This window comes from Saccostrea echinata, unplaced genomic scaffold, assembly GCF_033153115.1.
Source record: "Saccostrea echinata isolate AGI-Se365-2 ecotype Australia unplaced genomic scaffold, CSIRO_AGI_Sech_v1 ptg000015l, whole genome shotgun sequence".
Classification (NCBI taxonomy): domain Eukaryota; kingdom Metazoa; phylum Mollusca; class Bivalvia; order Ostreida; family Ostreidae; genus Saccostrea; species Saccostrea echinata.
In genome coordinates, this window is record NW_026889764.1 from 11,567,839 (window position 1) to 11,583,276 (window position 15,438).

At 32.1% G+C, this 15,438-nt stretch overlaps 1 protein-coding gene and 1 long non-coding RNA gene across 2 annotated transcripts; both read left to right on the top strand.

Annotated features, from left to right (window-relative positions):
* The first annotated feature begins 3,052 nt into the window (after window positions 1-3,052).
* Window positions 3,053-3,844, top strand: LOC133187538 (uncharacterized). Its single transcript, XR_009721211.1, has 3 exons — window positions 3,053-3,122; window positions 3,279-3,481; window positions 3,767-3,844. It is a non-coding gene; the product is annotated as an uncharacterized LOC133187538 (long non-coding RNA).
* A 97-nt stretch (window positions 3,845-3,941) lies between these two features.
* Window positions 3,942-15,020, top strand: LOC133187621 (NACHT and WD repeat domain-containing protein 2-like). Its single transcript, XM_061323039.1, has 19 exons — window positions 3,942-4,024; window positions 4,168-4,379; window positions 4,545-4,673; window positions 4,883-5,008; window positions 5,523-5,728; window positions 5,907-6,049; window positions 6,283-6,385; window positions 6,847-7,062; window positions 7,210-7,540; window positions 8,398-8,556; window positions 8,861-9,010; window positions 9,155-9,371; window positions 9,968-10,124; window positions 10,378-10,546; window positions 11,028-11,381; window positions 12,110-12,145; window positions 12,501-12,743; window positions 12,932-13,199; window positions 14,852-15,020. The coding sequence occupies exons 1-19, from the start codon at window positions 3,942-3,944 to the stop codon at window positions 15,018-15,020; spliced, it is 3,471 nt and encodes a 1,156-aa protein (XP_061179023.1).
* Window positions 15,021-15,438: the final 418 nt, after the last annotated feature.

Genomic DNA, 15,438 nt, shown 5'->3' on the forward strand with positions numbered 1-15,438 from the left:
AAATAACAAAAGAATCCAAATGAAATGTGTGTATAAAATCTTAAGTTCTCGCTGTCCTAACTGTCTTAATTGTATCTGATTCATAACCTATTCTGTCTGATCCTACCTCAATGAACAAAACTTCTACACTATACTGTACGAAGCCTCCACAACGTGGACAGTGAAACAAACTACATGTACCTCCTCTAAGTGGGGAGTGTAAAACCCTACCTACGTGTACTCTAAATGGTGAGGCAATACGTAATATTTTAATATGAATACATGTAATTATCAGTATAATTAAGAGTAATAAACTGATCCTGCTTACAAACAGCTAAGACTGAACAGCCAAATGGGAAATTAAGACTGCCCCCTCCTGTCTGTGACCAAAAATATACATAAAATTAATAAATCAATCTTTTTGTGGGATATTGTACTAAACATAAAGTATGGCTAAGATAAGTCGAAAAACTTCAATAGGACTCCTAAAACCTGAGAACCCTCCCCCTTTTTTCCAAGGAATCCTGTACTCGCCACTGAATATTGAAAGGTAGCTAACAATTTCTCAAATTGAACAAAAGAATAAGAATATCCCCTGTTACTTCATCGGAACAATACAACTATTGAACTGACCACTCATAAGAATTAATTATCAATTCATTTCTTTGTTTTTTCTTTCTTTTTTTATTTCACTCTATTTTTTTTATTTCATTTTATATTATCTATATTTATTTTTTTTTAATTATTTTATGCACTGAACTGATATAATGCCATGATGATATGTTTTTCCCCTTGGGAAAAGAAAGGGGAGGTGAGAAGGGGGAATCAGGAAAATAATTTATCTGTAATTGTATATTTTGTGGATAGGTGCAACATACTTCTGGCAAACTTTTTCATTTACATTCTTATATTCTATAATCCCTTGCAAGGGAATACTCTTTCAATGTTTTCAAAACAACATTCATCATTTCCATTTAAAATTAACAATGTGTATAATGATTAAACCATTTTGAATGCAATTTCATTTAATTTTGGAAAATATTTAATTGTTGATTGTAGCTAGCTGGACAAATTTTAAATTTATAATTATTTAACATTTGTTGTTGTTGACGAATTGAATTCAATGTAAGCAAAACTCGGAAGGGGGGAGAGGGTATATAGAATTGCATTTATTTTAGTACTTGCGCATGTGGAACAAGCCAAAATATATTTTATTTATTAATAAGTGAAATTAAATATCTAAATATGCCCAAGTTTTTTTTTTCTTTCTACATATATAATTTTTTAAAGGACAAAAGAAATCCCTTTTAAGAACTTTCAGTTTTAAATGTCCTTATATGTTGCCCCATTGATAATCCTCGAACATCCGGTAATTTAAATGTCTTCGACAATTTCATTCAACTTTCTCAGTGAGATCAATATTGACTGTAAACAACTAGGTTGCTATTTATTAACACCCAGCATGGCGATTCCAAATGTTTTTGCATCAAGCACCATGTAAAAATCAGTGCTTATATATGCCCATCTTTCGTCAACAATGTACAGAGAATATCTGAAAAAAATTAAAGAAAATGGCACTCACAATACGAGGTAAGATTTAAAACCGGGGAGGGGGGTCTATTCTTAGCCTGTTGGAAGTATCGAGGGCCTTTCCCATCTGTTTTATTGGATATTGACCATGATAATACACGGAAGCATGCCCTCTGATGTCTTATCATTGCATTACAACATGATTGACAGAAATACTTATTATTAAATTAAAGCGTTCCATACGATTAATTTCAATTTGTTTCAATTTTAACAAATGAACATCATAATTATCACAACAAAGATAAACTATTCCCTATACATTTATTATGAAGTAAAGAGACATGTAGTCTATATACTTAGTTGCTATACACTCAATTGCTTAGTTTAGGTGTTTACAAATTATTTTTTCACATTCTTTGATCTTTGATCCGCTCCTGTATTCTTTGCCAGGCATGTCTGGCATGTTATAAAATATGGCTCTTATTGAATGGTCAGGTTTGATCTAAATATTTGACCTCTAACTTTCGCTTGCCTGCTTACACATACTGCGAGAATGGTTTGCCGGCGCCTGTTATCTTTCCCAATTCATCAATTTTGGATTCAACTACAGATTTTTAGATATTGATTTTCAAGTGATATTTTGGCAAATGTATTAGTCCAGGCATCTCTTGGTGATAATGTTATTGATCCCCGCCCTATCGGTCGATTTTTCTTCGTTCTCTATAATACATTAAGTAAACATTTTCAGACTTCTTAGCGTCTTTAAAATGTCGTGATTTAAAAAAAAGTCTTTCAGATAAAAACAAATAGCAAGATGTATTTGCATCAAAAGGTAGCTCCCTTCCACTCAAAAGCGTAAACCTTGGTTTAAAAAAAGTACTTATCATTTTGTGCTTATTGTGCTTTTACTGTTTGAAAGTATACGTTAACGCATTTCTATTAAACCCGCATCAAAAAAAAAAAAAAAAAAAAAAAAAAAAAAAAAAAAAAAAAACGTAAAATGTTATATATAAATGAGTAATCATAATATAAATTACTGCAACTGCGTTTGTTATTTATTTATGTACTCATTTATTTCTCTTAATTAATTAATTAATTTATTTATTTTTTTATTAATTTATTTATTTATCTTATTTCATTTTATCTTATTTATTTATTTATTTATTTATTTATTTATTTATTTATTTATTTAAGGGATCATGAATTATCATTGTCAGCAAAAGCGACAAACGAAAACGCAAAGAATAATCAAATTCCAAAAGGAGACAAACAGGTTACAACATCTCAAAATGCTAATGGCAAGAAAGAAAATGACAGCAATGCCAAGATATCTACAGATCAACAAAGAACGACTGCTCCCTCAAATCAAGACCGACCAACAGAGGAGATTACAATTTCCGTAACACGCGGCCAGCTTACTCAGGACATGCTCATGCGAGGAAATAAAATTGACTCTTTAACGGACTTTAAAGTCACTATATCACTCAGGATGTCTGGCATTATCCAACAGAAAAATTATGCCAAGCTTGCAAAAGCTTTTGGCGGAGATCTGAGTCTCGAATACCCTTCTACAGCAAGGATTGTTCGCATCTTCACTAGTAGTACATTTACAGGTATGAACTCGCTTAAAAAATAGGTAGAGCTCGAATCTATAATAGCAGTATTAAGAAGCTAGGAATATTTACCAAACTTTAAAATAACCTGTTGGAGATAGAGGGGGAAGCAGCAATAATTTTGATATAATTATGCAAGATTTATTCTTTATTTAGATACTAAATTTGAGAGGAATATGTGGATGGAGAAGGCGTATCCCCGCTTGAAAAGTTATTGTCGTTCGCGGGGGTACGAGTTTCAGGTGGTGGATATGCGTTGGGGAGTGAGAGATGAGGCTACAGACGATCACAGAGGAACTGAACTCTGCCTTCGGGAACTCAAGTTGTGCCAGAAACTATCTACTGGACCTAATTTTATAGTAGGTTATCCGTATGCATTGAGTCTCCACATTCGCTACATATCAACACATGTTGTCATACAGATATACAATTCTGAGGAAACAAAATGTAAACCTGAAATTTAAAAAAAAAATAATGGGGACTTTTTTTATTTATACATAATTTAATTCACAAAAAGTGAATGGGACTGGCCAGCAGGCAAAGCCTATTTTAGCCCTCTCCCTAAGAGAGACAGAAAAGGAAGCAAACGATTCATTCATTTATCTATATATCTATTTAATAATGAACCTACACTTTTTTCCAAGTCATTGTTGTCACACAAATACGGTTATACCTCACTGCCAAGAGAAATTAATGCAGAGGAATTTGAGATCATCGTGAATGGAACAGATGATCAAAAAGATAAAGACCTCTTGAGAAAGTAAGAGTACAAAGTTATTACATCTTACAAGTTATTTTCAGATTTTGAAAATCTTGTAGATGTTGAAAACATTTAGGCCAAACAAGACTTATTTTTATTATATTCCCCGTAACAGTTTTAAAATTCTTAGCTATAGAAAACAGTATTTTTCTATTTCTTCTAATGGTACCTTTATTATAGTTTTGAATTCCACTAGCTGTTATTGTATATAATAATATATTCCTTTAGTTGATGCCAGATTTAATCCACTCCTTTTTAAGATAATGTTACATGTGTGATTTTTAGATGGTACAAGAAAGACGACAACGCTTTACCTTCTCTCTGCGTCCTCCAAACGATTAGTAAACTACTTCCGGACTACTTGTCACATGATCCAGAGAAAAAGAAAGCCGCGAAAAACGTATGGTGGAATGAAAGCGAGGCTCTTCAGAAGATCCTAATAGATATATCTCAAAAAGAGCTAGGAGAACAGGAAGCCATGAAATATATCATATCAAGTAAAATATCAGTATAATTGTTTTGAGTTTCAATTGGTATAACTTAATGTATTCGCATGAGTATTCGCATTAGTGCATAAATGTTTTGAAGGACTTGTATTCTTTTAAAACAGAAATTAGCAATATGTAGTAGGTAATGTCAAATTATGACTTTTTTCTACAAAGTAACACATCTAGAGGTCCTGAAAGGTGTTCTAGAGTGCAGCAACACGAACAACCAGTGTCTTTGGTTCAAACGCACTATAAAGAACATAGAAAATGTGGAGCCTAGTTGGCAACTGTCCAGATATATCGGTGCGTTGGTAATCTTTGAAAATAATGAAATATTCAAAATTTCATTTGTCAAGTATTTTTCTCACGCAAAATAAAGCATATGCATAATTTTTTAAAAATAGATTTAATAAAAACTTAGCAAATTTATTAAAGCATCATATACATGAGTGTATCAATTATATAAATTGTCCGAAGTCATCGAAATGTGGGAAAATTCATCACACTTTCAGAATGCTTGGGTCAGGAAAAGAAATGGCAGAATTCTCGTAGACTTTTAAACAACCTTAAACAAAAGATGATGGATTCACTGCCTTCAGACAACATTCATGAATACATCATCCCATGGACAGAGAAAGGTGCAAGGAATGTAGCTTAAGTTTATTTAAAGTCTAATTTGTCAAAATTTACCACGTTTGTTTCAATGGACATTTCTTACATTATCTCACTTTAATTTCTTGTTACATGTAGTTCCATAAAAGAAGTTGAATGACAATTGATTTTTACCGTTGCTTGTTTGTCTCTCTGCAAGAAATCTTAAAAGTCTCTACCTTTAGTTTCTTTTCTACCATTTTCAAACAGGACAGAGGTACATGTATAGCTGACTGACCTCTCTACTTTCAATATGGATTCATGGTTTTTGCCTGTTTTTTCTTATTGAGCACAATACTGTAGGATTCGAGGATTTCAGACTTGTAATTGTGAAATGTATTTTATGTAATTTAACATTTGAAGTTTTACTCCTGCCATTGGAATTTTCTTCTGTTTTCCGTCTGTTTTCGATATTTTTATAATAGATTTCGATTTCGACTTCTTTTACCATATTTTTACTCACAATGTCAAAATACGTTACGAGATTAATATTTTACTTAGGTGTAGACCCTTCTCTACCTGAACATATGCAATACCTGCAACAAATAAATGAAGATTTTGAACGTCACATGATGACGATGATTGATAAAGCTATTGTGGAACGCGAACAAGAGAGCAAACGAGAGCCGTTGCTAGAAGAATGTCTTCAGCACCTTGAATTCTGTCGCAAGAAATCGCAAGCTTTTGGGCGTGTTGAAGACTTGCAGGTGTTTAACGTACACTGATATGCTTTCAGATAGTTTCAGTTCATGTCTATATATTGTAGTGATTACATAATGAATTTAAAACAAAATATTATCTAATTAACTAAACAAATTAATTATATTATATTTGTAATAAAAAAAAGTTTACTGTTTAGATGTTACCTATCTTTAAACATTGTAGAAAATTAAAAGCTACTTACAAGGACCTAGTAAATGTCCATTTATTGTTCATGCAACCTCTGGATCTGGGAAGACAACACTCATGGCTATGGCAGCTTCACGAACGAAATCTTGGCTATCAGAGAAGGTGTCGGTAATCATGAGGTATATGGTTTTTTTTCTTTTTTTGTTCAGATCAGTACTTTTTAAGATGAATCCGACAAATTACAAAGCATACACTGTTACATATCTTTTGTAATGTTTGTTAACAATTAAGTGCTTTCTTTTTAAAATTTCATTCCTTTTGTTAAGTTCCTTGTCAAGTGTTCATCCATGACAAGCGTATATTTAATAAAGATCTCGAAAGTTTATTCTAAATCTGACTTTACTTAACAAAGGTTTGTTGGAACCACATATGAAAGCACGGACATCATTCCATTTCTACAAATCTTAGCACAACAAATTAAAGAAGCAAAGGGACAATACGCTTACAAGGCAGAGGTAAAAGAAAACAAATTTTTCATGACTTTTCAACACATATTTTGTTTACTGGTAATATCTATATCCATTGAACATTTTCTCCTTCATTCCTCATGAAAACTGATTTCTCTTGATCTATAATAAACACAATTAACTTCTTGACTAGATAGATTAAAAATTAGCAATCCGTGTGAAAAAAAAATTATAAAAAGTGTCAGCTGTTTCATGGCCCTTCCATTAATGTAACGTATCTATCAACAATGCACAATACACTTTCACCCACATGGTAGAAATGATTTATACCAAAGTATAAATGTAAAAAAGGTTAAGGTGGAGATGAGTGTTGCAATTCATTGCAGAAAAAATACGTAGCAGCTTACGTGGGTTATGCTAGTATATTCTTTCTGAAATATTGCAATATTTCATCCCTGTAATATACATCAACCATTTTTTAAATAATTGAAAACATTCTTTTTTCACAGGGTGACATTAAGCACATACTGTCTGATTTTCAAACAAGTCTCCAGGGCGTCTCTCCAGACAAACCGATCGTATTGTATATTGACGCATTAGACCAGTTCAATGCGTCAAATGGTGCAAGGGAGTTGTTTTGGCTGCCGAAAATTCTTCCGGACAACGTCAAACTAGTTGTATCCACTCTAGAAGACCCAAAATATGAGTGTTTCCGAAAGTTGAAGGTGAGCACTGCTTTTTTTCTTTTTTTTTCGTCAACGGAAACACAAGCTTTCTGACATAAGCTTTCTCTAAGTGAAGAAAACTGCTTTTTACTTGTACATGTTCTGTAATGTAAGCATTTTCCATTTAAAAATTGATGTTGTTTTCAGGTTATCGTAAAGGAGGACACCAACATTTTACAACTCAGGCCCTTCACTAAAGATGATGTCCATCAAATAATCAACGGCTGGTTAGAAAATGACAACAGAACATTAACATCCGATCAGCGGCTTGTCTTGGTTTCAGCTTTTAATGAATGTCCTCTAGCATTGTTCCTGAAACTCTCATACGACACAGCTAGTACCTGGGCATCATACTACTCGGTTGATCAAACCAGCTTGGAGAAAACTGTTCGTGCAAGTATCAATAAACTGTTCCAGAGATTGGAGGTTCTGCACGGAAAGTTATTGACTTCCAAGGCTTTTGGGTATCTAACTGCTGGTATGTATTTTATACATAGGAAATACCATTGTCACGTTGAGATTTCTAAGTATAATTAGAAATTGATTTCTTGTTTCAATTAAAAATATATGTTCACCATGCACATTCGCAAAGGAAGATGCGGAAAGGGGGGGGGGGGGGGGGGGTAAGAAAAGAAATCAGCATTATTAAGAAATCTATAGCTACTATACATATTCATTTTACTTTGACACTAAAACATTTCAGCACCACTAGCACAGTGGCCTTGGTAAATCCTAGAAGAGTTGCTGTTACAATTTTTGTCAAGATTTGAATATGCAATATAAAGCTTGTTTCATTTTGATGATTATGGAGTTATGTTTATTGTGTAAATTTTCATATGGTGGTTAAACTTCATTAAGCTTTAAGTATATGTAGTATGATATATCCAAGTACTTAACAGCTTAATACTTATGGAAGCTCTAAACACTTATGAAAAATGCTTTGAGACTTTGGGAAATTTTTATCATATTTATTAGGTGTTCATGTTGAATTCATCTAGTTCATTTTCAACATAGGGTACCTGCTTCATTTCTCTAGGAAAAATGTTCAAAGACAATGAAGTATTAGTGAAAAGAAATCACTGTCGTTTTCTTCCCTTGGGAAAGTACATGCGAATAATGTTGTCAATTACTGTATTTTTGTCTAATATAATATTCAGAACACATTAATCTAATTCAAACTGTGTCATTTACTGTAGATTTCCATTTTTTCCAATTTATATCCAAGGGTAGATCACTCTTACTGTATAAAACTACCATGAAATTAAACATTTTCAGTGAGCAGTGTTTAGAGTTTCCTAAATTTATCTTTACCGTTTTATTTTAATTTGATTTAAGCCAAGATTGGACTCTCGGAAGCAGAATTGGAAGACATTTTGTCATGTGATGATGACGTATTAAATGACGTGTATATGTACTGGACACCCCCTGTCCGTCGTTTACCTCCATTGCTTCTGGTCAGACTAAAGGCTTCTTTGGAAGACAAACATTATCTAGGTGTTTAGAAATTCTTTTTCTTCAGTAAGATGTGTCTTGAAGTTAAATCCTGGCGTTGATTACACTTTTATGGTATCATAAACTACAATTTTCAGTTAATCTGAAAAAAGCTATCAACATCTCAGGATATTCCAGTGTAAATTGCAGTGTGTTTTAAAATAAAAAAGGTACAATGGAATTATACTCTGATGATAAGGATTTCTTAGACATTATTTTATATTTTATATCAAACAGTTTTTGTGTCAAATAATGAAATGTTTTTAAGAGCTATTTGAAATAAAACAACAGCATTTTCTTTCCAAAGTTGAGAGAGGGGTCGACGGTTTACTAGTGATGTATTGGTACCACAGACAGTTCTCTGAGGCTGCATATGACCGTTACTGTGGTGATACAGACATCCGCCAAAACATTCATGCCGGGTTGGCAGACTTTTTCAGTGGAACTTGGGCTCAAGGTACATGTGTATTGAGCTGAAAGCAATTTGTAGAGTTGTTCACAGTTACTTTTTTTATTTGAAATTTTGGTATTTTTTGAGAATTTTTTTAAAAGCGCAATTTTTATATTTGAAAGAATAAACTTTATGATTTTTCATTCTTAGGTAAAAAGAAGCCTTACACAGACCGCCAGGGTATTTCTGATTCAGCAGATAGACAGGTTGCAGAGCAGCCATTTCAAAATGGCGACCGCTATAACACTCGAAAACTGAAGAACCTGGCATACCATAGAATTATGTCTGGAGATTTGCACAAAACCAAACAAGAGTGCCTTTGTAACTTTTATTTCTTGTTACATAGGCTTAAGGGGACTTCTATTAGGTGAATACAATTTTGTTTTCTTTGTAAATAATCTTTACCTATTGCTTAATATTTTTCATCAAATTGTTGTACTAGATCATTAACAAAACTCTTATGAATGAAATCATATGTACATTCTTGGTATCTTAGATTCTTATTTATTGAAATCAATTTTAAATTTCAACTTTTGTAAAATATTATCTATTTCAAATCTAGAAAGCATTTTACTTAATGTTTTCATATGAAGATGTTACAGACTGACATTTCTTTCATATTCTTTACTGTTTCTCTACTGATTTTAATTCCTAAAAATGTTCGTTTGAGGCAATGTCGTAAAAATGTCTTGTTACATGTACAACATTTCTACATTAAAGATATAAATTAATTTGAAAATAAGAAAATCGGCAGGATTTTTTCATGCAGTTGAGGAACAAGCGACCTTTGATATAACTTGTTTTGTTTTATTTGTGTGTGTGTTGGGGGGGGGGGGGTATTTATTCATTCATTTGTTTGTTTGTTTGCTTGCTTTTGGTTGATAAATAATTCGATTTATTTAAGTAAAGGAATATCTATAATGTTATCATATTTCAGTATTTCTCGGGATCCTCTCTTTTCAGGCAGCTTTTAGAGGACTTTGAAATTGCTGTTGACGTTTTTCCGTCCGACAAAGCAATAAACCAAATACTCTACACACTGAGACTCTCTGAAAGTGCCCTGCTGCAAGATGGCGATTCCTTGGTGTCTCAAATATTGGGGCGTCTTCCGTGTATTGAGGTATACCATTAGATTTTAATGATTAATACCAACCCATCTGCTGGATAAAGGGTACTGTAAAGTTGTAAATGGATTTATGAAGATTAAGTAGAAAACAGTGTAGTTTAATTGTGCTAAATTTTCGTGCTAGAAACAATCTGAGATAAGATTTTAAAAAACTGATGAATTCATTTTAATTTTGAAATTCTTCACATTAATGATGAAAATGTAAATTGTATGCTAAAGTAATGGTGTACTGTTTTTTCTAACCTAGGAAACGGAAGAGTTTCTTCAGCAATGTAAAGACTCGGGTGTAACGTATATTAAAACCAATAGGCATGTTCTGAGGCGGCCAGGAGGACAGCTTAAGTACGCTCTTCATGGTGACGATCAAGATGTTTTGCATCTAGACATGACACAGGATGGCAAAACAGTAGTCACAAGTAAATATGCAAATGATATCTTAAACTATAATTGTTTTACAAAATGTATACAAAAATATTGCCCTACACCATCTAACTATAACTACAATGGTTGTCCAAGATAAAAAGAGAGCACTGTGTTATCAATCATTTTAAATTTTGTGAACAGTGTTTTCGGAATACAATGACAATCTGTCGTAATGTCAGACAACACCAAATATTAGAATAAACTTGTAAAAAAATTAATTTATATTAATTTTTTAATTTGCTTGAGCTGAATGTGCTTTCTTATTTTCATTAAAATAACAGATCCGAGTCTAATACTTTGTCAGTATACGCAGATGTTAAAAGGAAACATCAAAATGAATAGATATGAATGTAAAATTAATTTGTATAATAACTCAGATGATAAACTTGGACCATTTGCCGTGTGAAAGAAAGAAGCCTTTATGCAGTATCAGATATGTTTAGCACAAGTTGTTTTCATTCAATATAAATATAGGTGCTACCAGTAATATCGTCAAGCTCTGGGATGTCCTCAAAGGGAAACTCATACGAAATATAGAGGACCTGGACAATTTGGTCAGAAATGTCAATTTTATTAACAACGACACCGGTATTCTGGTCAGAACATCAAAGAAACTGATCACTCTGACCATTTTCGGCGATATTCTGTATGCCATTCCTATAGAACAACTTTATTCATTGTACGCCATTGGAGGGGTTGGGAAGACAATTTTGTGTTTGTACAGAGATGACTGTCTTCAGTTTTATGATCTATGTAATGGTAGTTTGACACATTCTACGACAACACAAGGAACCATTCTTACCGACCCAAATGGATACAACAATAACGGTATATGTTATCTATTGTTTTCTATTGTTTTCTATTTTTTTTTAAAGATTACACCAGAGCTCAAATGTTTTTTAACACCGCATATTTAGGGGAGAAAACGAAAATAAAAGTTGTAAATGTATTTAAAATTTTTAACTATAGTTTATTATAGTAAACTATGGTTAACTTTAGTTTTTTTGGTTAAGGTTAAAGTGACTAGGAAAAAACGAACCAACTGGAGAGGAAAAGTTTTTTGCACTAAACTTTTGAACATCATAAAATTAGAGTGAAGTTTGTGTTCTCAATTAAAGCACTTCATCGCAACCTACCGAAATTTATCGTCAAAATATCCAACTTCACTGTTTTTCTAATCAAGTCTGCGTCGTCTTTATTTTTTAATTGTGCTTCTAACAGACGGTATATAGTTCCATGAAATATGTTTTATTTCAACTGCAATAGCCAAACATTTCAATTATGATTTTCCTCAATCCAGCTTCAAACAGCTAATCTGGAGTAAGATTTTATAAAGTTACGCAATGGCATGCTTATTTAATGTTTATGAAGTAAGCATCTCATTTGAAACTGATTCGTTCGAAACAACTCTCTTTTCTTTGAAATTGTCGAATGTCTTGCATTCAGATAACCTATATTTTAAAATTGTTTTCTTTTTTGCGTTTATTGCCTGTACTTTAATGAATAAAAAGGGTAAATATATAAAGTATATATATATATATTTTTTTTTTTTACAGATTTTAAGTACAGTTTTAGGCTTGCAGTCAACTACGGTAAGATTTTACTAAATGACTTAAATATTTCTTATCAAAATACCTCTTCTGGTACAAGGTATCCATTCAAGTAAGAAACGTGAATCAAAATACCATATAATATATATGTATGAATTAAATCAGTGTTGTGAGATTTTCTATTTATGATGCAAATAATGCAATTTTGTTTGATTCAGTCAATCCTTTATCAGTGTTATTTAGTTCCAGACACTACTTGCAGATGATATAGAAGAAATATATGGACTAGAGACTAAAACAAAAATCGCAAGGAAAAGAAAAATTAAGTGATCAAGTAATCAAAAAATTACAGAATAAATACTACTAGTTTAATTATGACTTCCTAACATTATTTCAGGGACGGACATATTCATTGCTTTAATTGACAATAGTAGAAAACTGTTCACTCTGGTGGATTTAGAGTCTAAAACAGCATCGAAGTTTTCTCGCGTATTTCAAGACAACGAAGAAGAAGAGTCTTCAGAAATAGATGCCATTGCCATCACAAGGGATAACAAATACGTTATTGTTGCTTCAATGGCACAAACTGATCTTATTCTCTATGACACAAAGACGTTAGAAAAAGTACGAGTCATCCCAGGTATATATATATATATATATATATATATATATATATATATATATATATATATATATATATATATATATATATATATATATATATATAATCAGCGAAGCAAATGCCTTTTACTGTGTGCTCAGCATTCCATGCAATGATATGAATTCTTGATCTGTTCATTTCAAAATATCCAATCTAATTATTTGCAGGGAACAAAAATCTTATTTATGAGAAGTTTAAGATATCCAATGACGGGAAGTACCTTTATTGTCCATGTAAGCAATTTGTGCTTATTTACAACCTGGAAACATGGGAAAGAACTGTAATATTCCGACATTCATTTGAAGTTATAAATGTTTGTTCTGTGGACATGAAGACATTTGTTACAATATGTGGTGACTATGGTCTCTGGATCTGGAATAAGGATGGTGAAGAAGATAGGAACCAGATGGACGGCTTTATCGGAACAACTGTCAGGTATACAGATATATAATTCCGGAACTAAGGCTTACAAATTTTTTGGTCATAGAAAATATACTGCGTTTGATGCATGAATACATGTGTAAAACACCGACGTTTATATTTTCAGTAAAAGAAGGCAGTGAGTTTGTGAGGACCTCCATACACTGAATCAGATTTTTTTTTTTTGTGGGGGGGGGGGTCTTTTGGAAAATTATATAGCGTAGAGGAATACACATTAAAATTATCTAATACATTTTGAACATAGTGTACATGCCTTTTTTTACCCAGGATTTTTTTTTTAAAAAGAACAACTAAGATCTATTTTTTACATAGCATTTATGTTAATTTGAGAACAAAAATAATGAATGCAAAATAAGAAAAAAATAGTGAATAATTCATATATTGCGATAAAGCATTATTTTTAGCTCTGAAGTTAACTAGAAATATAAGTCCTTGCTTAAGACTCTTTCAAGTTTACCTCAACTGCCTCTCCTGATCAATTATAAATTGGGATGGCAATCAATAACTGGTTTACCTTATAAAATCTGTTACTGTTTAGTAGAAAAAAATTAAAATATGTTTATATTATTACGCAGCTTATTTCAAATTCATGTTTTTAATTATACATGTTAATGTTGATTAGGTGCATTTTCACATATCGAATAAAGCTAATTTGGAAAAAAAATTATGTTTCTAAACAAAATTTTGATTATTAATGATAGTTTTGATGACTGAGACAAAGCAGAATAAACTTATGACTCTAGTCTGACTGAGAAGTTATTTATCTCTATGATACATGTAATTCATAAGGCAGAAACAGAATATAACTGATGTCTTTCTTAAAAGTCTCTGAGTATATAAATAGAGCTTTATAAAACATTATACATTTATTGATCGAGTTCGAGGGCAACATGCGTTATCGGATCCAAGAACCAAATATTTGCCTGAGGCCGTCAGGCCGAAGGCAAACTGTTTGGGTCAAGGGGTCGGCAAAACGCATTTTGCCCGAGAACACAATAAATGTTTTGGTATACCTTTTATTTATTTATTTTTAACAAACATGTATCTTGCTTGATGTAAATTTTATTTACCTGCACTAAAACTCGGTCAATTCTATCACTGTTGAACACCAACGAATGCAAATGAGATTTAGCTGATCCCGCCAAAGGTGTGACATATGCGGTCCAATATCTTAACGACAGGTCCAACATCTCACCCTGCGGTCAATCATCGATTTTTTTTATGACCGCTCAGTAAAAGATTGGAAATGTAAGCCTTTTTAGTATAGATTTATATAGAGACCAAATTTCAAGGTATAACAAAACAGTACGTCAAAAATACATATTTGATTTGATACGGCTATCTGGTTAATCTGCCGGAACATGTCGCCGTTAACCGATTGGCAATTCTTTATTAACTACAATCCCGTATTATAAATTCATAATTGTTTGTCTTCATCTGTGTTTTTCAGTGAGTGTTCTTTCGATGAATTTCCTTCGACTCTTGTGGATACAAGTTGATTTATAATTATTTTTGAAATAACATTTATAATGATACTTAATATTTGAAATGAAAATTGTCTTCTGATTAATTTTCTCGATATTTTTTTTATTTACAAATGAAAATGTTTTATACTTGCTTTTTTAAACACATCTTTATTTTTACAGTTATTTGTCGCACATACCAAATAGCTACTACGTGGTTACTTTAACGAGTCACAGAAATGACCATTACATACAGGTGCACGATGTAGTGAAGAAAATCAAAGTTCGACAATCCAAAATACACAAAGACCAGAAGGTTGGTGGACTAAAAACGGAAAGATATTGTAACTAGATGCAGATCTGCACTTTTTATGTGCAATAAATATGCACGTTTTTTTTTTTCAATGTGTGGCGCTGTAGCTTTCTGGTCGACCATTCCATTTTTTTTAGACCATCGTGCTACAGATCTGCATCTAGCTGTAAGCGTGATCCAATGATAATGTGGGAACTTTAATATGGGTCCATACTATAATCAGAAAAAGAGTCAGCTTTTCCATTTGGATACACAAAAATCAGTGAAATGAAATATGAATACTAAAAAAAATATTCTCATTTACTCATAAATAAAGATGCACATTTTTAGTGTCTTAACAATGCAATATATTGAAATAATATCTCAAGGTGCTTCTTTGCTAGATATTGGAAGATACATGTTTTGCGTTTTTTTTTTTTCTGATTCAGCATCTTTCTTGAATTTGGCAATATTCAAG

Excerpts from the sequence above, each read along its gene's own strand:
- LOC133187621 (XM_061323039.1), top strand. The coding sequence starts at position 3,942 with ATGTTGAAAACATTTAGGCCAAACAAGACTTATTTTTATTATATTCCC. Across the intron at positions 4,025-4,167 it reads ATTCTTAGCTATAGAAAACA|ATGGTACAAGAAAGACGACA; the intron begins GTATTTTTCTAT and ends TGTGATTTTTAG. Across the intron at positions 10,125-10,377 it reads GGCGTCTTCCGTGTATTGAG|GAAACGGAAGAGTTTCTTCA; the intron begins GTATACCATTAG and ends TTTCTAACCTAG.